This window comes from Euwallacea fornicatus, chromosome 20, assembly GCF_040115645.1.
Source record: "Euwallacea fornicatus isolate EFF26 chromosome 20, ASM4011564v1, whole genome shotgun sequence".
In the NCBI taxonomy this organism is placed as follows: Eukaryota; Metazoa; Arthropoda; class Insecta; order Coleoptera; family Curculionidae; genus Euwallacea; species Euwallacea fornicatus.
In genome coordinates, this window is record NC_089560.1 from 247,754 (window position 1) to 274,805 (window position 27,052).

General features: G+C 36.7%; 3 protein-coding genes across 3 annotated transcripts; 1 reads left to right on the forward strand and 2 right to left on the reverse strand.

The window, feature by feature from the left end:
* Positions 1–1,771: 1,771 nt before the first annotated feature.
* Positions 1,772–2,646, reverse strand: LOC136345665 (uncharacterized; the record flags this gene model as incomplete). The annotated part of the gene is made up of 1 exon (XM_066294193.1): positions 1,772–2,646. A coding segment is annotated over one exon (819 nt), but the record flags the coding sequence as incomplete, so codon positions are not given.
* Positions 2,647–22,495: 19,849 nt separating this feature from the next.
* Positions 22,496–24,567, forward strand: LOC136345618 (uncharacterized). Its single transcript, XM_066294110.1, has 2 exons — positions 22,496–22,640; positions 23,837–24,567. Exon 2 carries the CDS (start codon positions 23,903–23,905, stop codon positions 24,464–24,466), a length of 564 nt encoding a protein of 187 aa, XP_066150207.1. The 5' UTR covers positions 22,496–22,640; positions 23,837–23,902; the 3' UTR covers positions 24,467–24,567.
* LOC136345616 (uncharacterized) lies at positions 22,879–25,165 on the reverse strand. The gene is made up of 2 exons (XM_066294108.1): positions 24,600–25,165; positions 22,879–23,702 (listed from the first exon to the last, which is right to left on the reverse strand). Exons 1-2 carry the CDS (start codon positions 25,032–25,034, stop codon positions 22,884–22,886), a joined length of 1,254 nt encoding a protein of 417 aa, XP_066150205.1. The 5' UTR covers positions 25,035–25,165; the 3' UTR covers positions 22,879–22,883.
* Positions 25,166–27,052: the final 1,887 nt, after the last annotated feature.

Sequence of the window (27,052 nt, forward strand, 5' to 3'; positions counted from 1 at the left end):
AAGTCCAGTAAACTATCATTTATTTAAATAATAAAACACAATGAGTTGGGATAATGAAAAAACATTAAGTTTTATCAAAGAGTATGAAAAACGACCTATTTTATGGCAAAAAAGTGACAAATTTTATTATAATGTTATTAAAAAAGAGGATGCTTGGCGGGAAATCAGCGAAATTTGTGATGAAGACATTGCAGTATTAAAAAAAAAAATTGAGAGTCTCCGCGGCTCTCGATGTAGAGAAAAAAATCGTATTCTACAAAACACGGGGACAGGTAAAGGTAAGTTAGTTAATTGTATTGTGATAATAGTGCATGAATTAAAGTTATGATTTCAGGTCGCAACGACATACAGGGGATGGACAAAATAATATGAACACCATGCGATCAAATACATATATTTGCATATTAGCAACGCTGCTTCCGCGTAAATAAAGCAAGGCGTAGATGTTGCACAGTTTATGTGCCAAGTCTTGTAGGTTATGTTTCATGGTTTTACTCGCTTTTTTTTGCAAAGATCAAAACAAAATATCGATGAAATGTGTGATCTCTCAGATTTCAAAAGAGGGCAAATCGTTGGTGCTCGATTAGCAGGAGCGTCTGTAACGAAAACAGCTGAATTGTTTAACGTTGCACGATCGACAGTGTCCACGGTAATGTCAGCATACACAAAGTATAACAAAACATCATCGGCGAAGAGGAATAGTGGGCGAAACCCAAAGTTAACTGACAGAGACCGACGAACATTAAAAAAAATTATGGCCAGACAACATAAAACTACCGCGGCAAAAGTGACAGCAGAACTCAACACTCACTTAAGTAATACGGTTTCGTCAAAAACAGTTCGTCGGGAGCTCCACAAAGCTAACATTTATGGAAGGGCTGCAATTGCGAAACCCTTTATATCGCCTGTCAACGCTAAGCTGCGAAAAAAATGGTGTCACGAGCACAAAACCTGGACACTTGATGATTGGAAGAATGTGATCTGGTCTGATGAATCGTCATTTACATTATTTCCTACAAACGGTCGAGTTTATGTATGGAGGTGCCCAAAAGAAGCCTACAATCCGGACTGCCTGCTTCCTACAGTCAAGCATGGAGGAGGTTCCGTTATGATTTGGGCAGCAATATCATGGTATTCAGCTGGTCCTATCATTCAAATCGCTGGCCGGATAACTGCCAATGAATATCTAGATATTCTCAATGACGAAGTTATTATAATGAGTAGCATATTGCTACCAGATACTGCCATATTCCAAGATGATAATGCGCCCATACATACAGCCAAGAAAGTTCAGTCTTGGTTTGAGGAGCATAAAAATATCATAAAACATCTTCCCTGGCCCGCACAATCCCCAGATCTCAACATAATTAAACCATTATGGGCAATTTTAGAACAGAGAGTGAGGAACAGATTTCCACCTCCAACATCACTGAAGCAATTGGCGGATGTTTTGGTACAAGAATGGGACAACATTCCATTAGAAACTATTCAGGCCCTCTACGAATCTCTGCCCCGAAGAATTTCAGCTGCTTTAAAAGCAAATGGTGGCCCAACACCTTATTAATAAATAAATATTGTGTATATTTCAGGTGTTCATATTATTTTGTCCACCCCCTGTATATATTTCGAAGTGGTTCGCTTGGGATGCTTTAAAGTTTCTGGAAGATCCAGAGGAGATTCGCACAACAATATCGGTAATTTAAATAATTAGTAAAACCATAAACTTAGAAAAAATGAAATGGTTATTCAAATTTAATGACCAAGAGAATAATTATTTTTTAAACACAAATATTTTATCATATCTAGGTAAAGGCAGAAACATAGATTTTAAGCATATTCATTTTGCCAAACAACAGATCCGTTTGAAGAGAAATATTCAGCGAATTCAGTTCTGATGTTATTAGTTGATAGCGATGATTTTCGTGGAATATTTCTTAAGGGAATTAAAGATGTAATATTATCGCAGTCACTTCTCCAAGAGCCAGGAATAACTTGTTCGTTTACTTCCTTGTCATATGTACCTTCTGGTGCATATAAATTTTTTGATGAATGGCTTTTTCTTAAGAAATTATGTAAGCAAATTATAGTCATAGTAATAAGTTCAGCTTTCTCTGGTTCGAGTAGCATTGGCTTTCTTAATACTCGAAATACAGATGAAATTATTCCGAAAGCATTTTCGACAACTCTCCTGGCTCTACTTAATCTGTAATTAAAGATTCGTTCTTTAGAACCTTTCACGTGTAATCCAGAATACGGTTTCATGATATTTTGTGACAAAGCAAACGCTTCATCTGCAACAAAAACAAATGGAACCTTTTCATTTCTGCCCGGTAAGGACGAGAATTCCGGAAAATGTAACTTATTTTTTTCCAAGTCCTTATATAACTGACAGTTTTTAAATACTCCTCCGTCAGATACTCCTCCTTGACAGCCAATATTAACGTAGAGGAAATTGTAATCAGCATCAACAAGAGCTATTAATACAATGCTAAAGCTTGATTTGTAGTTATAGTATGTACTTCCACTATGAATTGGCGATTGTAATAAAATATGTTTTCCATCAAGCACTCCGATACATTGTGGAAAGTTCCATATTTCTTCAAACTGTTTTGATATATCTGTCCACTCTTCAGCTGTGGAAGGTACCTAAAATAAATTTGTTTTCTTTTTAGAATTATGCAGAAGAAATAACTCAAGAAGAGCCTATACAAAATTTAGATTCGAACGAAGCCATAAACAATTCAAATAGGAATTCCGATGACTGTTTTGTTTTAGCCACTGATAGCGATAATCAAAATAAAGAAAATAATGCTGTTGGTAATTCGAGCAACTCGCCCAAAAACAAATTTGTATCTCCTAAGAATGTGCCTCCAAAAAGAAAGCGCTCTGAGGATCCTCGCATAAATGAGGCCTTTAACATTTTACAGAATACAGTAAAAGGGAAATCAAGAGATGAAAATTCCTTATTTGGTGAATATATTGCAGAAAAACTTCGAAAATATGATAATAGAACTCGTACAATACTGCAGCACCAAATACACAACCTTTTCTTTCAAGCCGAAATGAACATCCAACAATTTTCAATACCACCGCAAATGCAATGTCAACCTTTTACAACACAAGCGTCCCATGCTCAACAAAATCCAATATCTTTTACAACACACACTCGACAACTAACTGAACTACAAACTGCTTCAACTTTGTCTCAATATTCAGCATCCCGATCCAATTCTGACTTATCACATGAATCTTCTTCACCATCACCAGCTTCATCTTACACTGCCTCACCTTTACAATCACCCCAAGACATTTGGGACACACCGCATGAATATTCGTTTAATGTTAATACTAATTAATAATTAATAATCATTAATATAAAATAAACGTTTGTATAAAAGATTTTTTTAGGATTTAAATAAATACCTTTACATGTTGGGATAAGTTCTTCACTAGCGACCTGCACACTTCTGGTATTATTTTTGAAATTAGTTGTTTCGATACGTTAAAAAGATATTGCAAACTAGTATATGAATCACCAGTTGCTAAATATCTCAGTGTTATAGCCAATCGTTCTTCAGCTGTCACAACTTTGCGAAATCGTGTATCATTTCTAGAAATATCATCTCGAATTGATTCCAATAATAAATTAAAGTCTACGGAGGACATTCTAACAAAGTTTCGAAAATGACCATTTTCTTCTTCCACCATGCTATTCAAAAATAACTAACCCCTAGCTATAAGTCTATTTCTGTATAGAGATGTTGTCCACCAACGCTTCTTTTTTCTCTTTTTTAATAATCCAGCTATAACTACAAATGCAGCACTAGCAACTACCACAATGTCTACCTCCTCCATCTTGCCTCAATAGTTGACTACTGTGTGCGCTCCGCACGGATGGATAAATGCCTCGTTCGATGCCTCGGCAATTATCATTCGAAACAAAAATACAATACAAACGAGACATCCGTTCGTCCTCGCTTTGCCTCGTTCCCGTTCGTGCTCAGATGAATACGCGCCTTAAAAGGTATTTGCAATTTTATTAATAAATGCAATTTTTATTTCAAAGCATTTTATTACAAAAATTTCATAACAAATGCTCAAAATGCGCACCATTTTATTTGTATTGTAACTTAAGTTTTTTGTTATTTCCATGAAGACGTATAAGTAAACAAATAAATCAATTGATCATATTCAAGAGTTACGTAATAGAATTTTCAATGCAGTTAACGATGTGGCAAATAGGCCAGAAGTTATGCAGAGAATGCACTTTAATTTTTTGAAAAGAATTAATTTGTGTATGCAAGAAAATGGTGCGTATTTTAATCCGCACACCCTGTGTATATTATGTTGACGTCCTTTTAAAAGCATTTGATTCTAATAATTTTCTCAAGCGCCAAAATGGATTTACTTTCGATGACTAAAGCAAATTTATAAGTTTTAAGTTTACTTTCCATCTCTTACATTTCGTAGAGAAGTTCTTTTGGATTGACTGTTGAATTATGCAAAGTGTGCAACTTGCAAACGTTACCGCAATTTCTATGTCATTGAGAACATTATAAATTGTCTGATACATTTGAGTAATTTGACTAACAATCGTAAAATTCAGAAAATATGCCCGCAAGTCTTGCCCTGTCACTAAGCTAACTGCTTTGAGCGTTTGCTCTATTTGCATGATTTATGATTTTAAAATTAAATCGTTGTGAGTGATATTTGACAATACTCGCTGAAACCGGTCGATTCTAGATTCCATAATCGAAATCTGATTGGACCAACTTACTTTAAGTTTGTTTTGATTAATTTTTAATGTTTTTATTTTGGAGAATACACTCCTGGTCAAATTTAAGTGTACAGCTGATTTCTTTACAAAAAGAAATAGAAAAATGAGACGACTATTGCTGTATAATTTCTATATTAAGGACGGAAACAAAAATTTAATTCGTTAATTATTTTATTTCTTTATTAACAAAACAGTCATACATTTTAATTACATAGAAAGTGATAGTTGGCCAAATTAAAGTGTACAGCAACAAAATATGCATTTTTTTTTCAAATTAAAAAATATCCAATTTCATGAATTTTTAAAACAAATCAGTAATTAATTGAGTCTCCTTTAGATTCAATAACTTTCAACAATCTACGGTTCATAGAACAACACAAAGTTTTCAAAAGGTTGGGTGTGTATATTTTAACTTTCTGCGCTGCTTTTAAAATTTCTTCCCATAGTTCCGAGTCAGAGTTGTATGCTCCTTTTTTGTACACTTCCCCAGAGAGTGCTTGCCAATAATTTTCTATTGGGTTCAAGTCTGGAGAGCGCGCCGGCCAATCAAAAACTTTCAATCCCATTTGTGATAACCCTTCTTTTGTGACTCAGGAAAAGCGAACGGGTGCGATGTCCTGTAAAAAGTAAAAATCTCCATTTGGAAACAATGATGCCATCCACGGATAAACTTTCTCCCGTAAAAGAGTTAAATAACCTTGGCTATTGATTCTTCCAGAGATTCTTTCCAGCAGAAAATGCCCTGAGGCAGTTATTGCTCCCCAAATCATCACCCCTCCACCTGTCATTTGGCGTTTTGGGCGATAAAACGATATTGTTGATCTATCTTCCATGTAACTATACCCATTATCAGGACCATCCTTTGAGAATTTTTTTTCATCGGTGAATACTGTCTTTGTCCAGATAAAGTCCCCTAAAGATAACCACTCTCGAGCTTTTGCCACTCGAAACTCACGGTGGGCTTTGGTGAGAGGAATTTGTTTGTGAACTTTTTTCCATTTAACACCCATTTGAGGAAGAGTTCTCCTTATGATTCTTGCAGGTGCGACCAATTGCAAGTTTTCTTTTAATTTCCGAGAAGTCACCAACTCACCTTCTCCTGCTATCTGGCGAATTTCTCTTTTAATACGCACTTGGCTTCGCATATTTAACTTTGATTTGGGTCCTCTCTTCTTTTTCACTCGATTGTAATCCGTTTTATACATTTTTGCAACTGTAGAATGAGACAGATGAAATTTTTCAGCAACAGCACGATAACTCATACTACGCCTCAATATTTTTTTTTAACTCTAGTGATTAAATCGAAAGAATACATTTTTAATTTGTTCTTTTCACATAAAAGGAAAGAACTAGACTGATTTAAAAAATAATCTCATGTTTACATATAAAATATGCGATGTACACTTTAATTTGGCCAGGAATCTGTTATTGTTTATTTATTAATCCAATTCTCATTTGAATTGCCAAAGATTAATACACAAATAAGTGATGGGCATTATATATTTTTCTTAAAAGTGTGTAAATGAAGTATTAAACCGAAAAAACTTGAATAACATATTAAAATTACTAAATTTTGCAAATATTTTAATTGTACACTAAAATTTGGCCAGGGGTGTATTTCTTCAGCGCCAGTTTAGTCTAAATTTCCAATAATGCTCTTAATGAACAAACCAAATGTATTGAAGAGTCTTCTTATTCCTTTGCGCAATTCGTAGAGGTGAGAAGTTAGTTGGGTTAATACATTTTTTATGCGTTTTTCTAAGGTGTGTAAGGAAACGAGGGAGTTTGCGTATTTTGCTCCAAATGTGCTATGTTTGATTTTTTGAGAAAGATTATGTGAATAGTATTGGTTGATTGGTTCGAATAAATTAAAAGGTTGAATAAAAGCCCAATGGCTGGATGTTAGTTTAGCAATTCCTTTTTAAACGGGAGTTGCATGAGTAGTTGTTCAAGTTATGGATCTTTATGTTGGTCCCGAAGGTCCAGCACCATCTCTAATAATGACCTTTATTTTAGTTTCGTTTACGTGAATTATTTGTTTAGATTTTGTTTTGGGACTTTCAATACGAATTCTGTTGCTTTCTAGAATTTCGACGCGGGTAAATAGGCCAATTTATTTATTTTTCCTTTCCCTTTACTTATCCTGTTAGTGGATTTTTTGTATATCTGCGAACCTATAATTAACTCTTGGGGTGTTTTAGTTTTGATTATTTTATCAATAATTTCTTCCTTCAGCTCCGCAATGTCGCTGGATATTTTGTCATAAAAGGTCAGGGTATTAACGTTATTATTGTTTATGTATTCGGTCTAAACGTGGGATAATATGAGATTTATAGGGTCACGCGAATTAATGTGTCATAATACTCATTCAAAAGGTGAATAATGTGTGGTCAAATGTATTGTGCTGTTATATGCAATAATAGCTTATGGCATTAGTTTCGTTACGTCCGAATTTGGTTCTGATTCTTTTAAAATTCTAATCTCTTCAATTAGGGTGGAGTGTAACCTCTCACCTGGTGAGATAAAATCATGGTGATGAGGAATAGTAAAATGAACGTTTATATCGTGGGCGTTTAGAAATTTTGAATTCTGCTCCATTTTCTGAGACTATTTGTTGTGGAACGCCAAAAAATTGGAAAAAATTAATCATTTGATTCGCACACGAGATTGCATTGCCAAAATAGGATAGTGCTTGAGCAACTTTTGAAAATTTGTCTAAGAAGGTGAGAAATGTTTGTTTATCTTCTATGAAAGTATCGACATAAATCATTTCAAATAACCTTTTTGGGGCCTCGGTGAGAACTAGATGTTGGTTTGGTGATTTCCTGTCATACTTCGAGCGTTGACATATCGAGCGATTGTTAATATAATTAATAAGGTCGGTCTCAAACGATTTCCAATAATACACTGACTTTAAAAAAAAAACCAACACCAACAAGAACGCATCGTATGTATTTGAAATTTTGGTATGATTTTAGACATGTAAAGAGAAAAAAATTGATAGATTGGATCGAAACGCATCAACAATGCTAAGAGCTTGGAGAGATTGGTCTAACGAAGGGTCAATAAATCGTCATCGTGGTAGTGGCCGTCCAAGAATGACGAACCAACGCGAAGACCGGCGACTTCGTCGTTCAGCGACAGGCGCCCCGTTTGAAACAATTCCGTCTCTTGGTGCTAACTGGGTAGCCACCCTTAATCGAAGGGCCTCCCTTAGTACGATGTATCGCAGAATTCAAAGTCTTGGACTAAATTCATATTGTCCTATGCATCGGCTTCCATTATCACGAAACCACAGGGTGGCCCGACTGGAGTGGTGTCATTTGAGAGTGCAATGGGTGGATGAGTGGAGAAGAATCGTGTTCAATGATGAGAGCCGATTTTGTTTATGGCGATCTGATGGCAATAGAAGGCGCAGAGGAGAGCGATTAAATTTGGACTTTTTGGAAAGGCGTCATTCTGGTTTAACACCAGGTGCCATGGTTTGGGGTGCCATCCAGTAAGGTAATCGGTCTCCTCTTGTTTTCATTTATGATAGATTAAATGCTCAGAGGTACATTAATAATAGTGTCTTAGAACCGGTTCTTGTACCATACATGCACGACCATCCTGGAAGCACATTTCAACAGGATAATCAGCGACCACATGTAGCCGACGATACTTTGAGGTATTTGGAAGCTGAAAATTTGGATACTTTGCCTTGGCCAGCTCGGTCTCCAGATTTGTCCCCAATAGAGCACGTATGGGATATAATGGGTTGGAGACTTCAACGTTTAGCTCGCCCTCCACAGACCATAGATGAACTCCGCGAGAAGGTGCAGATTGCCTGGGATACAATATCACAGGAAGATATTGACAATCTAATTTTAAGCATGCCACGTCGCTTACAGGAATGTATTAATTTAAGAGGAGATACCACCCATTATTAAATTAGTATTAAATTTTTTCACTTATTCACAATAATTTTCTTTTGATATTTTGATCGTTTTATCAATTACCCGACTCAACGTAATGCCAGAATTTCAAACGTGTACAATGTGTTCTTCTTGGTGTTGCGATTTTTTGAAAGTCAGTGTAGTTAGTCTTCAAAAATTTATAAGTCTCGTCAATTCCTCGATGGTTCGTCTTCTCTTCATGATGATGCTTCATTATCATTTCCCGCTCTTTGGGTTGAAAATTATTTATGAACTTTGACCAAGTTTTAAATTCCGAAAGTTATTGGCTATATTTATTCGAAAATACTCTTTTAATTTTTAAAAATAAAAGTAGATGTATGTGATTTTTTGATTAAGGTACTCTTTGAGAAACTCTGTAATTTTTTCCCACAGTTCGACCGCAAAGCGGCATGAATTATAAAGCTTCCGTCGAATTTTTGGGTGTTAATTTTCTTTTATTTTTGGTGGGGTGAAATTGTGGCCAAAATTTGAAAACGTTTATTATCAATGAATTCGTCTAACATGGTCATGGTAGTAAAATTATCTTCTGAATTTGTGCTATGCGCGGTTTGAGATGTATTGTCAATTTCGAGATTCATCAATTCTTGATTTAATGGTGGTATTTGAATGTCACTTATAACATTTATTGGAAGATTATTTTTAAAATAATCTTGCTCTATTTCTTTGATTGTTTTCCGAACCATTCCATTTGTTATTATCTAGGGATCGTAATCTTCGTTTAGAAATTGGCTAATGTCATTGTCAATATTCCCAAGAGAATTCACCAGTGAGGCAGTTTCTGCAACATTAAGAGGTATTCGGGAAAGAGTATCGGCATTAGTGTTTAAACTACCCTTTTTATATATTATTTCATAATCGTACTCTTCAAGGCGTAGTGTTCAAAGAACTAGTTTGGAGTTTGGTTCTTTTAAGTTAAAAAACCAAACTAGTGGGCGATAGTCAATTTAAATTTTGAACTTTCAACCATACAGGTATGGACGAAAATACTTTCCAGCCTAAACGATTCCTAAAAGTTATTTTTCTATAATTGAGTATATTTGTTCTGTTTCGTTCTGTGTTTTCGAGGCATAAGTAACAGGTTGATCACTAGGCGGTTAGCTTTGAGACAAGATGGCGTTAAGAGCTGTATTTGAGGCATTAGCGGTAAGCGTGAAAGGTTTAATAATGTCAGGGTAGTTTAGAATGGAGACATTTATGAGGAGTTCCTTCAAAATTTAGAAAGATTGGAAAAAAGCTTCCGTTAGTTCTACCTTTGTGCCTGTTTTTAAACAAAGAGTCCAGAGTGTAGTTACTTTAGCGACATTTGGTATAAACTGTCGGTAGTATCCTCCTAACCCTAGGAAAGATTTTTTTTGTTTTTTTGGTATTGGAAAATTTTTTACTGATTCGACTTTCTCTGGGTTGAGTTTTACTCCTTGTACGGTGATCTTATGTCCTAGATAATCCATTTCCTTACGTAGGAATTCGGACATACCCAGTTGAACTTTAAAATTGGAATGCATTGGTCTCTTAAAAACTTGCTTCGGTCTTCCAATGTGTTCTTGAAGTGAAATGCTGAATATTATTATATCGTCATTATATACTAAGTATGTTTCGTTTTGAACACCCTTTAGAACATTGTTCATAACCCTCTGGAATGTGATCGGAGCGTTATTGAGTCCAAAGGGCATTCTCTTGAATTCGTAGTGTCCTGTGTCAGTTGAAAATGCCCCCTTTGGTGTATCGCTACCATAGAACAAGTCCATAGAGTGACACGCAAAATTTACGAGGCACTTCAAAATAAGGAATATTGCTCAGGTATCTTTTTAGATATTAAGCAGGCATTTGATAAAGTGTGGCACAAGGGCCTGGTATACAAGATCAAGAAATCCATACCAAAATACTTTAACATACTTAACTCCTACTTGAATAATCGCAAATTTTATGTCCAAGTCGAAGACGCCTGGTCGACTTTATATGACCTACATGCAGGGGTTCCCCAAGGTTCAGTCCTGGATCCATTGTTGTACTCCCTATTTACAGCAGATAGAGTACATAGCCAACATGGTATGTTATCAACATTTGCAGACGATACTGCGTTTCTGGTGAGCAGTCCTGACCCGCAAACTGCTACTGACCTCACACAAGACTATCTTTCACAACTAGAATCCTGGCGAACTAAGTGGAAGATAAAGATTAATGGAAACAAGTCCACCCACATCACCTTCAGCTTAAGAAGAAATACCTGCCCGCCAGTGAAGATAAACAAAGTGGAAATTCCCCAGGCAGAATCACTGAAATACCTAGGAATGCACCTCGATAGGAGGCTAACCTGGAAGAAGCACATCAAGACCAAAAGAACTCAACTAAATCTCAAAACAAAAAAACTTACCTGGCTACTGAGATACCGCTCTCAAGTATCACTAGAGAACAAAGTGCTAATTTATAAAACCATCATCAAACCCGTGTGGACCTATGGTGGTATCCAGCAATGGGGAACCGCCAGCAACTCTAGTATTGAAATTTTACAACGTTTTCAATCTAAGACATTACGGATGCTTGTTGATGCACCATGGTATGTTGGCAACAATACAATTCACTCCGACCTCTCAATCAAAACAGTCCGAGAAGAAATAGAGAGCTACTCAAATAACTACATGCGAAGATTAGATCACCACCCAAATCACTTAGTCATACATTTACTGGACACAGCGACATATACAACCAGGTTGAAGAGATTCAACCCTCTAGATTTGCCACATAGATTCAACCAAGTAAGGGACTGAAATTTTGGTCCTTTTACTACACCACTTAGTACTATAATTTGTAATTGCCAGCATAGATATTGAATGTCCAATTTATTTTTACCTTTATTGTGACAGGTTGTATCTCTACAAGTAATTAAATTTAAAAAAAAGGTGTATCGCTGGCTTCCAGTTCAATCTGATGGAATCCGTTCGCAAGCACGAGAGTCGTGAAGTAGCGGGCTTTGCCTAATTTGTTTAAAATTTCGGTGATATTAAGTAATAGAAATTTGTCATTCATAGTCTTTTCGTCGAGCTTCCTGTAATCAGCTACTATTCTCTATTTTTTTTGCCGGAGGCATCCAGTTTTTTCGGAACAATCCAGATGGGACTGTTCCTAAGGGAGTTCGAGTGTTGCATTATGCCATTTTCTAGAATATTTTTCATTTGAGATGCCACTTCCTTTTTGTGCACTTCGTGGTATCGACATGCTCTTGTAAAAATTGGCGTTTCGTCCGTCAGATCAATTTTGTGTTTTATACAATTGGTAACAGTCAGTGGTGTACCTTTGCAATAGAATATATTACGGTACTGGTAGCACGAATCACGGATGGCTCCATATTCTTCTTCGTTATAGTGAGAAATTCTGAGGTTTGTCAAATTTTGTTTTCAAATTTCGTCGGAGTATTCTTCCATTTCTGCATCAATTTCCATTTTCTTATAAAAGTGCATTTCTTTTACATCAATCGATTCGATATTTAAGGGTTCATATAATGATGTTCCGACGGGGTTGTTACAAGGATTCAGAATTGTATATAATTCGTGAAAATCTATTATATAATTTTTACTAAAGTATCGGGCATTTCCGCCTCACCGAAGTCTGTATGGTGGTAAGTCTGTATGTAATGTCTAAACCATTATCAGGTTTGACGGAAATTTTAATTTTTTGACAAGGTTTTGCAAGGAGTACAGTTTCAGAAATTTCGAAATTTGATATTACCTGTTTTTGATCAATGGGTAAGTAGGGTAAGTTAGATGGTAAAGTAGCGTTGGGGATCCCTAACAATTTATTTTAGAGATTGGTTTTGGAGCCTATCTTTGAAAGAAAGTCAATGCCAATAGTTCATCAAATTTAGGGGAAAAATCACACAAATGGAATTTATGTTGGCTTTCTTTAAATGTAGGAAATACGGGCAACTACAAGACTTCATTGTGCAGAAAAGTTCCGTGAGCTGTTTTAACAAGGAATGTTTCGTCTGTTATTAAGTTTGGATGAAATTTGAAGGCTAAATCAGGTTTAATAAAATTTCTGTCACTCCCTGTATTTATCAAGAAGTTTGCACTTATTTCTAGGACGTGTATAACATACAGACTAGAATGGATATAATCATTAAGAACTATTAAGTTATCTTGTTGAATTGCGAGTCCACATGAAAATTTAGATCATCTACGAAAGTTGAGCGTGTACTGTCGTTATTATCTTTGGCCTATCGTCGTTGATATTCTTAATTTAAAGGATCGCGATTAGAAAAATAAGGTTCTTCAGGACGGGAGTAGGCACAATATTCGGGGTTGGTTTGAATATTTTATACGTCAGGGTGGTCTGCAAAGTTGTCGAAATCCCGATAGGAATTCGTATCAAAATTTGGTTGAAAACTATTTTCATTCGTTTCGACAGATTAAAATAATTCTTCGGAAATAAACTTTTGTTGAAGTGCTTGAGATTGTTGCCAAATACTTCTACATCTAAAAGTGTTTCCAGAATAGATGTCCATTGGGTCTAAGGGTTGTCAATTTGGGTTTGAAAAATTAAATTTGGTTCCAAATTGATTTGAAGGTGTTCTTGTTGGAAAGGTGGGACGGTTTACAAAGTTTGAGTTTGTTTGAGCGAATTGAAGTCGTTGGGGGTAAATAGGTTTAATTGTCCAAATTCTATAAAGTAAGAATTTTATTAGGATGTTGGAAATTATCGTTATTACTCTAACTTCGCTGGTGGTTAGAACATATATTCATGCGATTGTAAAATGGCTTAGGATTATTTTCAGGGCGGTACATGGGAGCTACATTACCAAAGTTAAACCGGAACCCATTAATGTATGAATTAGGAGATCTAGTAAATTTACTCACACTGCTTTGCCTATTTCGGTAAGCTAGGAAATTTTCTTGTTCCTAGGCGAAAGAAATTGCTTATTCTAAGGTGTGAAGATTCTTCAATCTTACCACTAGTTGCATATGATAATTCAGACTATTAATGAACGTTTTCATGGCTACATTACCATACTCTGTTATTTTGAGTAATTTAGTTGGTCGTGATTCTTCAAATGAATTGATCTTTAAAAATAACAAACTGCGCGCGTCTCGCAAACGAACGCCGAATTAAAGTAAACTTTCATTTTTATCAGGTTTCATTGTTATTATATCTTGAACAATACAATCGACAGATCTTTGGTCAGCGAAAGTGGTTTAAATCGCTTACCTATCCAATTCCCAAGTATTAAGTTCTATATTGGACGCAATTGAATCTGCAGCCCTTCCTACTAATTTATACATAATTGTATCCAAAAGAGCCGTATTTACAGGTGCTGCGGGATTAGCATTATTTCTATGCGCGCCAAGAAAATTATTACAAGCAGTAAGAAATCGATTAATTTGTTTCGAGTTTCCATCAAAAGCCGGGATATTGTCTGCTTGATAACTAATAAGTTGATAGTTAGCCGTTTTATCACTGAATGCTAATTAAAGAAAATGTAAAAATAAAATGAAAAAAATTACTTCTTTCCATTTACTAAATCTATTTATACAGGGTGTTACAAATTAACAAGCCAATCTGCTAACCACAGATCTTTGCGCGAAAATAAGTCGACTTTCCTTATGCGACATTTTTCTTTGGCGTTTTATACTCACTATACAGAGTATTAAAATTATTAAAAACTTAATTTATTTGGTTAATAACTTCGGTACTTCTTATCGTATTTTAATGACATTTTGTAGTGATGCACTGTTCGATGAGCGTTCTTTTCCTATAATTTAGGTAAAAAAAATTTAAACCGGGGAAGGGAAATTGGGAGTTACGGTCACCCCCCCAAAACTTTTTTTTGCGCGTGCCAATGGTGAACGTGAGTTTAAAAAAAATTTTTTTTTACTCCATATCAAATTTCAATAAATACCAATATACCATGGGTGTTGATAAAGTATTAAAAATAGAATCTATTTTATATTTACAATTTCAAATTATAATCGTTCATTTTAAATAAAAGCGATATTAAAAAAGTTTCCATACTTATGGCCACTACTGTATATTATATTTTGTATTTTTCATATTAAATCATTTTTTTTTAATTCATATTCCCGAAAGTTAAATAAAACTGGCGCAGTCGTTTGGATCCTTTCGAGTGTACTAGTGAATTAGGAAGTGCGAGAAATTTTGAGTATCCACAACAAAGGGCGTGATATCTTCCTGACTCGACATCCCAGACCATCCAAGACACCTTCTGTCTTATCTGTTTATAAAGGATTGGCAACTTGGCAGACTCCTGAATCTCGACTAAATTAATCAGTTGGAAATCCACGAGCAGTAAGCTGGACCAATTGACCACTGTCCACTACAAGCAACATCCACCTAAACAATTTACCTCTTTAACAAATCGCCGCTTGATACAGGGAAGAAGCTAGAAACTGTTATAAAGTAAGTCAACCAGTTTCTAATAGCGAGACCACGTGTTAATAAGTACCCGTCTAATTATAAATAATTTCTGAAAAAGTTTAATAAACATATACTAGGAAAAATAACTTATCCCAGGTTACGTAGTAACCCAACAGCTAGTAATAATTCAAACTCTGAAAGTCATATAGCTCAATTGTACCCTGAACCTAGTGAAATGGCAGAACTTTAGAGACCAACCGTTAGTTTATTGAAAATATTCGACGGAAGCCCGTCAAAATTAGAATCTTTTGTCAGTCAAATTAACACCTTTCACAATAGATACACTGGTGGCCAAAAGTAAATTGACAATCCTATACATAAATAATTTTTCTATCTCAAAAATTTAAAATCCATACCTGGCCAACAAAACCCATAAAAATAAAATACCAACTCTTAAACTATTTATTGATAAATTTCTTGTTTTTGCACTATTTGTTTATCGCATTATTTTATTGATAGAACATAGTTAGTGTTGAGTGAGCCCGGACAAAAATAAATTGACAATCTATGGATTAGTGATTTAAAAACTAATTACAGTTGAACTCGCTTATAATGAACCCGGGTTATAACGAACGCTCGCTTTTAAGGAACAAAATGCTTGGAACGTAAAAAGTGTCTATTTAACTACATGTTATTCTTGTTCGGATATAACAAACACATTTATAACGAATGATTGGCTTTAGCGAACGCTTTCCGGTAAAAAATTGCAGGTCCGATCGGTTATAACGAACTAATCTATAAAAAAAGACCATTCTGTACAATTTATTAGGTTAGTTTTACGGTATTTTTTGCCCACATAATCTCGATCCGGGAAATCCCCGTGTATTGAATCGTATTAAATTTTACGCGAAATAAGTATGGACCGCATCAGTAGCATTTCATTTGTGTAGGGAGAAGCAAAATCCCTTTAAGGTTACACATAGAAGCTAAAAAGCGTAATGTGTTAACCGTTCAACAAAAATTGACCATAATTAACGATTTAGAAATCGGTCTTTCCAATTCACAAGTGTGTAAAAAGTATATTAAAATCTACAATTTCCACGGTTTTCAAAAATAGAAATAAATTTAAAACTTTGAAAGGTAATGTAACAAAGCAAAAGAAAATTCGAAAACCTATAAGAGATGACATAGATCAAGCACTTTTCAAATGCTTTACGATTCAAAGGAGTCAAAACAATTCCATTACTGGCGTGATTCTACAAACAAAAGCAGAAGAACTTGGAAGACTAACGTATGGAGTAGGTGAAAGTGGTAGTGAGCAGTTTGTGTGTACAAAAGGTTGGATTGATAGATTTAAGTCAAGACATGATATATCAGCGGGCAAAATTCATGGAAAGGCTGCAGGAGTATCAACAGAAATAACGTGAGAATGGCTAAAAAGTCAATGGCCAATCATTAGTACAGGATACGATATGAATGACATTTTTTAATGGAGACAAAACAGGTTTGTTTTACAAAATGACTCAGAATAAGACCCTAAATTTAAGGGCGAGAAATGTGCTGGTGGAAAGCAAAGCAATGAAAGAATAACTGTCTGAGTTTGTGCTAATATGACTGGAACTGAAAAACGCTCCTTGAAGGTTATCGGTAAATCCAAATTTCCTAGATGCTTGAAAAATAAAGGCAAGTTACCAGTCATCTATTAGTCGAATCAACGAGCATGGATGACTAGCGAAGTTTTTGAAGAATTACTTCAAAAATGGCATGACGAACTTTGCAAGAAACGAAGGAAAATTTTACTTCTTGTAGATAATTGTCCAACTCATCCGAGATTAGAAAATCTTGAATACATCAATCTTGTGTTCCTACCACCAAACGTGACAGCTGTGTTACAACCTGTGGATCAAGGCATTATACACACTTTTAAGTCTTTTTCTCGAAAAATATTTTTGGTGCGACTAATAAGCGCTTTTGAAAGCAATGAAGACCTTAACTTTACATTGTTTGACGCGATAATAATGATTAGCGCCGCATGGAGAAAAGTCTCGCTGAACACCATCGAGAACAATTTTCGTCATGCGGGATTTAAACCGCACATAATACAAGAGTACGATGATGAAGACGACATACCGTTGTTTGGTAGAATTTCAACTAGCGGAACTTGTAGATCAAAATGACGAAGAAGACATTTCATTGACAGAATGAATTAAAAAACATAATAACATCGATGTAGAAGAGTACCATCAAAATAGATAACGATTTGATAACAACCGATTTTCCTAGTGATGCTGAGGTAATGAATAATGTTAAAGTACTTCTTACAGACGAAATCAAGGAGAGTGAAAACGAGGAAGAAGAGGAACCAGACGACGATGCTATGTCCACTGTGTCACAGACTCTTTCTTCTCTGAACGTGGTTTCGAAATTCATTTACTGTACAAGTGCTGACTCTTCGGCATATCAAGTCTTCAATAAATTATATGGCTAAATTGAAAGACATTCGCTTATTAAAAATCAAGTGCAAAATAAAATGACTGACTATTTTACAGTACAAAATAAATAGTAATAAGACGTGTACATCAGAATAGTAGGTAACGAATTTGCGGACTCAAGTGCGGGAAATGCGGCCCGTTCACAGGTCATACAGCAACATTTTTACCTACCGAAGGATGTAAATAAATATTTTAAAGTAACTATTGAAAGCAAGTGGCAAAACCTCTGGAATCTATCCAACACGAAACTGTCACCAATTGAACCATCTCTGCTCCCTTTTAAACAACTTCAACTAAACAGAAAGTACTCTGTGGCCATAAGAAGACTAAGAATAGGACATACAAGACTAACTCATTGTTATCTAATGGAAAGGACATCTCCCCCAAAATGTGATAGGTGCAATGTCTTGCTGATTGTCGACCATATCATTACAAAGTGCCAAAGTATAGTGCCAATAGGATCTCCTTTCAAATTAAAGATGAGCTGCACAAGAACTTGCACTCCACAGTGGATCAGAGGACAACCATAGAATTCCTGAAGTCAATCAATCTTTTTAACTCCGTCTAAACGTAATCTTCATGTCTATTTGATATGTACCTATACTCAGAACGTTTTGTATACTGTCAAATGTATGTTGAGTGCCAATAACCCAAGTAGTTGAAGCACTATAATCTTAATTTTAAAAAAATTTAAAAAAATAAGACATGTATCTATATTAGGTGCATAGCAGCAAATAAAATAAAAATGTTGTTTTTTCCCATCTTTTCCTCTTAACTAGTGCATTAATTTTAACTAAATTCATCGAAAAAATTAATTTTTAGCGCGTAAAAAGTTTTAAGGTTAACTCAATACATATTAAATAAAATTCGATTTAACGAACGCCCGGCTATAACGTGCAAAATCTTTTGTCCCCTCGTGTTCATTATAACAGAGTCCGACTGTATATTCAATAGTTGTGATTTTAACAGTGAATTAAGTTTGTGTGTACCAAATTTAATAAAATGCCGTCAGGAGTTGCGGATCAACTTAGATATCACGGAAACCACTTAGAGCGTTCCTTTTTTTCCCCGTAATCTACTCGCTTAGTAGTTCACCAATATGTTTTTTTTTTGGTGCGGAAATGCTTTATTCAAAAGTTTGCTTTTCCACATTTATTTCAATACTTGGCTCTCTTACGGGACCGTGGAGCGAATAGGGGTGCTGGGTGGGATAAATGGAAGTAAATTGAGATAAGTTGAAGTAAGTTTAGGTAAGTTGCAGTGTTGTTGGTGCCTTGAGTTAGGTAATTAGTTAATTTTAATTGTAAACTAGCCGTAGTTAGTCCCTTAAGCTACGCCAATGTATGTCAGTATTTGTTGGGGAGATTTTATGTGGAGGGAGTGACGACGACACCCAAAAAGCCATACCGAAGGTTATTTTATGTTTGGGAAATACGCTACTTGTGAATAGACGCAGTCTAAATTGAACTAATGCTGAGTTCCGCAATTTAGCGTGTCTACAATGCCCCAATAAAAGGGACCGATATAGGTATGCGCCCGACGGTTGGGTTTATGATGGTAGGCGCCCTTATGGCGCAGAAAGTCCGACCTATATAGGACCGATATAGGTAAACGATTTTATTTGGAAATTTAAAGTTGGAATCGTGGAATATAAATGGTTTGATAATATGTTGCCTAAAACCCGTGAAGAAGGCTATCAACTAGCTTTACGAGAAGGACTTCTTCCGAAGCCGCCATTTTCTAGAAGCAAAACAAAAGGTCATTCCGAACCAGTTGCGCGTTTTTCGCATTATTTTGACTCTGACACTAATTTGGGTCAATATCGATGTCCAAAATGGAATAAATGTCGACCTGACATATTCTTCTCCAGTGGCACATGGTTTGAAAATTCTCGGCTTTCAATTCAAAGTGAATTCATGTGAGTATTAATTAATTAATATATATACATAGATATTTTTTAATTTAATCTTTTTATACTAGTATACTTTACCATTACGCTCACGGTTCAAGTTATGAACAAATCCAGCGAGCTTGTACGCAAGATGGGGAAAAGCTGCTTGCTACAGACACAATTTCCAATCGTGTAAGATATTGTAGGGAAATGGTAACAGAAGCTTTCTCCAAAATGCAGGAACAAATGCCTAAAACTGGAGGTCAAGGTGTTGTAGTTCAGGTTAGTTCGGGTTAGTTCCAGAATCTCTTTCTGATTCAATTTTACATAAACACATTGATAAATAAATAGTATTACATTTTAGATTGACGTGTCCATGTTTGGTCATAGAAAATATAACAGGGGAAGGATTCTTAATGGGCATTGGGTTCTAGGCATAATAGCGGAAGGATCGGAAGATTTGCGTTGTGTACTACGTCCTGACAACAAGCGTAGTGCGGAGGTTCTGCTGCCCATCATTCAGAAACATGTAGTTGAAGAATCCGATGTGTGGACTGATTGTTGGAAGGCGTATGATGGCCTTAAGAATTTGGGCTACAGTCATCATACAGTAAATCACAGCAAAGAGTTTGTTGCTGAGGATGGAACACATACACAAAGGATAGAATCTCAGTGGAATGTATTGAAGCGAAAATTGAAAGGACGATCTATACCGGAAAGTCAATTCGATGATGTTCTGTGTGAAGAACTCTGGCGTCGCTATTGTCGGAAAAACAATATCGACCCAATGGAAGCTTTATTAAATATAATTCGTTTGGAATATGGTGATTTCCGTTAATAAATAGATTAATCCAAAAAAACTAAGTTTATTTTGCTATATACTTACCTAAATTTAACAAAACTTACCTCAACTTACTTCAGCTTACCTCAATTCATTTTTATTTATCCCACCCAGCACCCCTGTTCGCTCCACGGTTCCGTAAGAGAGTCAAGTATTGAAATAAATGTGGAAAAGCAAACTTTTGAACAAAGCATTTCCGCACCAAAAAAAAAACATATTGGTGAACTACTAAGCGAGTAGATTACGGGGAAAAAAAGGAACGCTCTAAGTGGTTTCCGTGATATCCAAGTTTTACCGGAGTTGCTTTATCAAGTGAGATAAAATCCAGAATTATTTCTGATTATAAAAAAGGTATTCGCCAAGCCGATATTGCTAGAAAATATTCATTATTGAGAGCTACTGTTTTACAAATTGTTAAAAAATTTCTCATCCACGGGAATGTTCCTCTTGTCGAAAAACTGGAAGACGTAAAAAAATTACTGTTGCTACCGATAAATTTATTTTAAGACAAGCAAAGCAAAATCCATTTATTATTTCCAGAGAAATAAAAGATATTTTAGACGAAAACCAAGTTTGTTCAGTAAGTTCGCGTACTGTGAGAAGAAGACTACAGAATAGTGAGCTAAAAACTGCAAGACCTGCTAAGAAACCTTTGCTTAGTAAAGGAAATTTGAACGCCCGTCTTAAATTTGCAAAAGAATACGGAGATTGGACTGTTGACGATTGGAAAAGTCATTTTAGTGACGAGTCAAAATTTAATTTGATCCATTCCGATAGGAAACGACATGTAAAAAGGCCTGAAAGCAAAAGATGCGATCCAAAATACACTATTCCAACGGTCAAGCATGGCGGAGGATCTGTAATGGCCTGGGGATGTTTTTCTGGGTACGGTATCGGACCACTTCATCGAATAGAAGGCAATATGGATAGGTTCATGTATCAAGACATATTAGAGAATGTGATGGTACCTTATTCAGATGAGGTTATGCCTCTTAGATATTACTTTCAGTATGATAATGACCCTAAGCATGCTTCAAAATTCGTTAAGAATTGGCTAACAAAAGAAAAAATCAATGTTATTAAATGGCCATCCCAGTCTCCGGGTCTTAATCCGATAGAAAATTTATGGGACTATCTGGACAGAAAAATTAGAACCAAAACATATAAAAACAAGGAAGAGCTTTTTGAAAAAAAGGCAAACATGGACGAAAATAGGCGAAACTTTAATTAACAAGCTAATTGCGTCGATGCCAAAGAGAATATTAGAAGTAAGAAGGAACAGAGGATACAGTATTGATTATTAAAGAAGAGTGTATTTATTTTTAGGTTTGTTTTTTTTATTATTCAAAAGAATTGTCAATTTATTTTTGTCCACATAATATTTTTATTTTATTATTTTTTTTTATAGTGGAGAGAAACCTTCAAAAGGTACCCGGTCTGATGCTTTAGCAACCGGGTTATGTGGGGGATTCGTCCCTGAGCGGGACGTCTACCCACTAAAACCCTCCTCTCTTCATCCTGGATCCCCCCTGGAACCACCGTTAGACATTACTTCAGGGGGGATGGCATCTCCTCCGACGTTGCTGCCCCTTGCCCATGGGGAGGGAGAGCGGCAAAACCTCCCCTATGGGGAGCCGCGGTGCCCGCTCCTGTGTCTCTCTAAAGCCGGCCACTCACGTTCCTGTATACCTGACATGTATACCTGTTCAGGTCAACTGTACAGGTAAACCCGAGCGTGTATGTGACAAAACTGACAGGTATTTTGGCCTGAACAGGCGACCTGCAAACAATCGAAATTTTATATATTTTACCTGTGGTAAAGTGCTACCTTCAGGCAAGCCTGAGCGTGTGTGGCGTTGTACGTGTGTAGGTCTCAGTTATTCCGTGTCCACTGTCCACGTTGGTTGTCGAAATAATGGCTTCTCGCAAACGTACTGTAGTAGTAGAAGAATTCATAGAGCTATACAAAGCCGAACCTTGCCTTTGGCTCGTAAAAAGCAAAGATTATCATAACAGAAATAAGAGAGCAGTCGCATATGAAAAGCTCAAGGAAAAACTTCGAGAGATCGAACCAAATGCTACAAAAGAGGATGTATTAAAAAAAATTAATAGTTTGCGTAGTAACGTAAGGAAAGAGAAAAAGAAATATAAAGAATCGTTAAAGTCCGGAGCGTCTGCAGACGATGTGTACAAACCCACGTTGTGGTACTATCACTTGTTCGATTTTCTTGGTGATGAAAACACTCCACGGCAGTCATGCTCAAACCTAGATGACGTCGACGGCGAAGTCGAAGCAGAGAATAATAACACTTCTGAGGTAAGTAAATAAACTGTCAATTTATGAGTATAAACTTTTTATTTATATATATGTACATATACTCGGATCAAAATAACTTTGCAGGTCAAATGAAATAATTCCAATATAAAGTAAATGTAAAAAAATTATTCTCACCTGCAAAGTTATTGTGATCCGAGTATATATACTTTTTTTTATATTATATTTATTTCTGTGTTAATATTAGTCACATTCAATTTATAGAATAATAACGGTCATATAAAGTTAATTACAAATATAATTATCTTGCCAAGGCACTTTGCCCTCGTTTACAAAATAATTTTGAAATTCTTCCCTTACTCGTTTCCCGTCGTAGGTGATATTTCCTTGACTTCGCCGATGTAAATGTTCCATGTTAGAACTTGCAGTGTTACAGCCTGTAGAAATGACAGTCCCGTTATCAGTATTTTCTTTATAGAAACAATTTTCTGGTGCATAAAAATTTGATGCATGTGTCATTAAAAAATTATGCAGGACGCATGTGGTCATTACTACTTTCTCGATGTTTTGTACGTCTAAATTAATTCTAGTATGATATATTCGAAATCGTGAAGCCATTATACCGAAAGCGTTCTCCACAATATGTCTCGCACGAGACAAACGATAATTAAAAATTTTTTTATCTCTTGTATCCAAATCCGTTTGTCGAAATGGCTTTAGCATATTGGGTCCTAATGGAAATGCATCATCAGAAACAAAGACATATGGGAGACATCTAGAGCTATTGGCAACATCTTCTGGTCGTGGAATTTTTAATGTTTTACATTGCATTCTTTCGAAAAACTTAGTATTCTGTAATACACCCCCATCAGAAATTCGTCCATTTGTTCCAACATCAGCTAATATGAATCGGTACCTGGCATCCACTATTGCTAAGAGGACTATGCTGTGGCGATTTTTATAATTGAAATAATACGATCCACAGCCAGCAGGTGGAACTATGTCAATATGTTTGCCATCAATGGCCCCTAAGCAATGCGGAAAATTCCATTGTTTTTCAAAGAGACGCGCTATTTCTTTCCATTCGTCGGACGAGTCAGGAAACTGAAAAAAATGTACAGGGTGAATCAAAGTAAAGTAAAACGGATAGTATATATGAATATAGTGTATATGAATAGGGTTGAATTTGTATGGTAAAATATAACAGAACCTAATCTTAATTTAAATTTTTGTTTCAGGACATTGGTGCAGAATATAATGTAGGCGATTCTGAAGAAAATGCTACAAATGGTTCTACATCTAGAATGGATGAACATTCTCAAAAATATACACAAGCAAACAAATCTATTAAAAAAAAAAGTGCGCAAGAGGCGTTAACCACTGACGTGTTGCTTTCGGTGAGAGACCATTTCAAGCGTCCTGCAGCCGTTCAGTCACTGGAAGATCGGTATGATCTCTTAGGACGAACAATAGCAATAAAACTGAGAACATTAGACAACCGTCAGCGACTATTCGCAGAGAAGATCATAAACGACACGCTATTTGAAGCAGAAATGGGAACTCTTAACAATCACTCATCTCGCGGCTGTTCACCGTCGACTGGGAATATTCAACAATACGAGCGTGATTGTTATAATCATTCATCCACCACTTTCAGCCCTATTTTTGTTCCTTCTCCAACTCCAAGCCCCACCTCAACAGCATCATCTCCTAATTCCTTACTACTGCAACAATCCAATATACAACCACACTCTTACTCACAGTCATCTCAATATACACAACAGCAGCCAGTAGAACCTAACATGTCTCCTTCAGAAAATTCTACAAATAATGCGAGATCTTATTTTGCCACTTATACTGATTGTTAACATACAGTAACTTACATAAATCAGACATTTTAATTAAATATTCTGAAAATATGTTTTTCTTTACGAGTACCTAGGATTGTAGTATTTCTTAATAAATAACTTACCTGAACAAAGTTCGTCTTATTATACATACCTTCAAATAGTCCTTCCGTAGAGTTTTATAAATGGCAACACTTGTCTCTGGAATGATTTTGCCGAGAGCTTGCGGTGATATTCTAGTAGAGGATTTGAGGCATTCGTATGTCCTGCCTGTTGCAAGAAATCGTAATGTTGCTGTCAGACGTTCATGTGGCGATATAGCTTTTCTCATAACAGTGTCCTGCTTCTGAATTAAAGTTGTGACCATTGATAATAGCTTTAGGTAAGTTGTTTCATCCATTCTTAAATAGTTGCGATAATCTTTAGGCTCTGCGTTTAATTCTCTTAGCAACTTAACATGACTGTATTCATGTCTTTGTAATAACCATTTTTTACACCACTTTTGTCGCGATTTTCTTTTCTTTTTCCCTATGAGGAGAAGAAGACCTACTAACGCTACAGCATCGTCGTAGTCGCGTTGTACGGACATGATTGAAAGCCCAACTGAGAATTGCTTTCAGGTACGCCTCTACGTATATGGACAATGTCAAGTTCAGGTTTACTTGTCATGTTTACCTGAACAGGTATACATGTCAGGTATACAGGAACGTGAGTGGCCGGCTTTAGTCAGCTCCCTGCCAGTCCGCCTACCGGCATGCCCCGGCTATTGTCGGTGGGACTAGGTCGACGTCGAGGCTCCGGACCCGGCCTCTGGTATCAGGGAGCGCTCAAGCCCCCCCACCTCGCCAAGGTGGAGATACACGGGGGGGACATAATAATTTATATTTTAATTTTACATATATTTTTTTATAAAACATTTGTTTAATTTACGAACATTATTTAGAGTGGATAATTATATCATTAAAAAAAAAGAATAAGATTATTGTTTCTCTTACTTAGTAAATTAAAAAAAATGTATTTGTCAATTTTCTTTTGGCCACCAGTGTATGTTATCTTTCAACGCGTCGAACAATAGGATAAGATGAGTTGTAGTGACTAGGTCGTTGGTAGCCAGATAAGGTTATCAACTTTTTTTTTTTTGCGAGGAAGTGGAAATTTTCTAAAGACACTTCACCCAGGGTGTAGTTGGGGCCAGGTAGTGTGGAATTCGAGCTTCCGAAATGGCCGAATTCGCCCGCCTACCCACTAAAACCACCTCCCCTCTTCCGCCCCGGAACCGCCGTTAAGCATTACTTCAGAGCACCCTGTTACTCCGGACTAGGTGCGGACTCGACCGTTCTGCACCCCACTCTTCTGTCTTTCATTCCCCCTTCCCCCTCAAAATTTTTTTTGTCAATCTCTCAAACGCACCCCACTTGGCTCTGCTTGTCACCAACTCTTCCCCTATCGTGTTTTGGTTCAGGGCCAGTCTTCCCACCCTGGTCTCGGCTCGAAATTCCTCCTACTCCGGACATCTCCAGAGCGTGTGCTCTCTTTCGTCGCAGAACCAGCACTCCGCATTCCTCTCCGCGCGTATCCGCCACAGGTACTTGCCGAAGACTTCGTGTCCGGTGAATACCTGAGACAGCGCGTAGCTACTTTTTGTCCCTTCGCACTCGCACCACTTTTCCACGCTGGGCACAAAGGTTTTCAACCAACCGTCGTACCTATCCCACTCTTCCTCCCACTGTCTCATCACCCATTCTCTCGCTTCCCTCTTTCTCTCCTGTGCTCCCCCTCTTTCCCAAGTCATGCATCTCTCTCCAATCCTCATTCTCGCCGGCGGTATCTTGACCAGGACAAGCATTGCCGCCGTCGGGGCCGTCCTGTAAGCACAGGCCACCCTGAGTGCGAGAAGGCGATTCGCCCACTCCAGGATGGCTCGGTATTTTCCGTATGCCAGCTCCACCTGTCAGACGGGAGCCGCGTACAACATGGCCGACGACGCCGCCATGACCATCAACCGCCTCCTTTCGAAACTCAGACCGTTCGTCCTCGGCAAAATACCCTCGAGCTTTCGAACCATTTGCGCTACCTTGTCGGCGGTCCGTCGAGGGTGCTCGCTGAAGCGAGCGTTTCTTCCGAACCACACGCCAAGATACTTCAGACATTCCGTCATTTCATACGACACGTCATCCACCCTTACGCTAGTTAAGTAGAAACAATCATGGACCAACTGGAATCCACCAACAAATGGATCCTAGTACTACCGCAAAGGGAGGTTGTACGGATGAGCTGCCCAGGAAGACAGAATGAAGCCAAGAATTTGGAAGGAACATTTTTGTGTCAACTACCGTGGGATTGTCAGTTGACAGTTAGTGGAAAAACAGTGACAAACATACACGAAATAATAAAAACTCAATCACAACCCGTCTTGTTTCCCGACATAAGTTTAAATCATGTGACACAACGTAAATTAAACCCGAGTATTCATTTACCCGAAGTAAAGTTGGACGATTTACACGAATTAAAAAATGAAGTTTTCCAGGAAGAAACCCAAGCCACCAATGTGGTTTCAGTGTGGCCAAGTTTATGGACCTTAATCATATATGCATTGCTGATAGGTTG

Bases quoted from the DNA above. Each gene is read 5' to 3' on its own strand.
- LOC136345618 (XM_066294110.1), top strand. From the start codon at position 23,903: ATGGATGAACATTCTCAAAAATATACACAAGCAAACAAATCTATTAAA.
- LOC136345616 (XM_066294108.1), bottom strand. From the start codon at position 25,034: ATGTCCGTACAACGCGACTACGACGATGCTGTAGCGTTAGTAGGTCTT. The intron at 23,703-24,599 runs GTATGTATAATA...CATTTTTTTCAG, and splicing joins TACGGAAGGACTATTTGAAG to TTTCCTGACTCGTCCGACGA.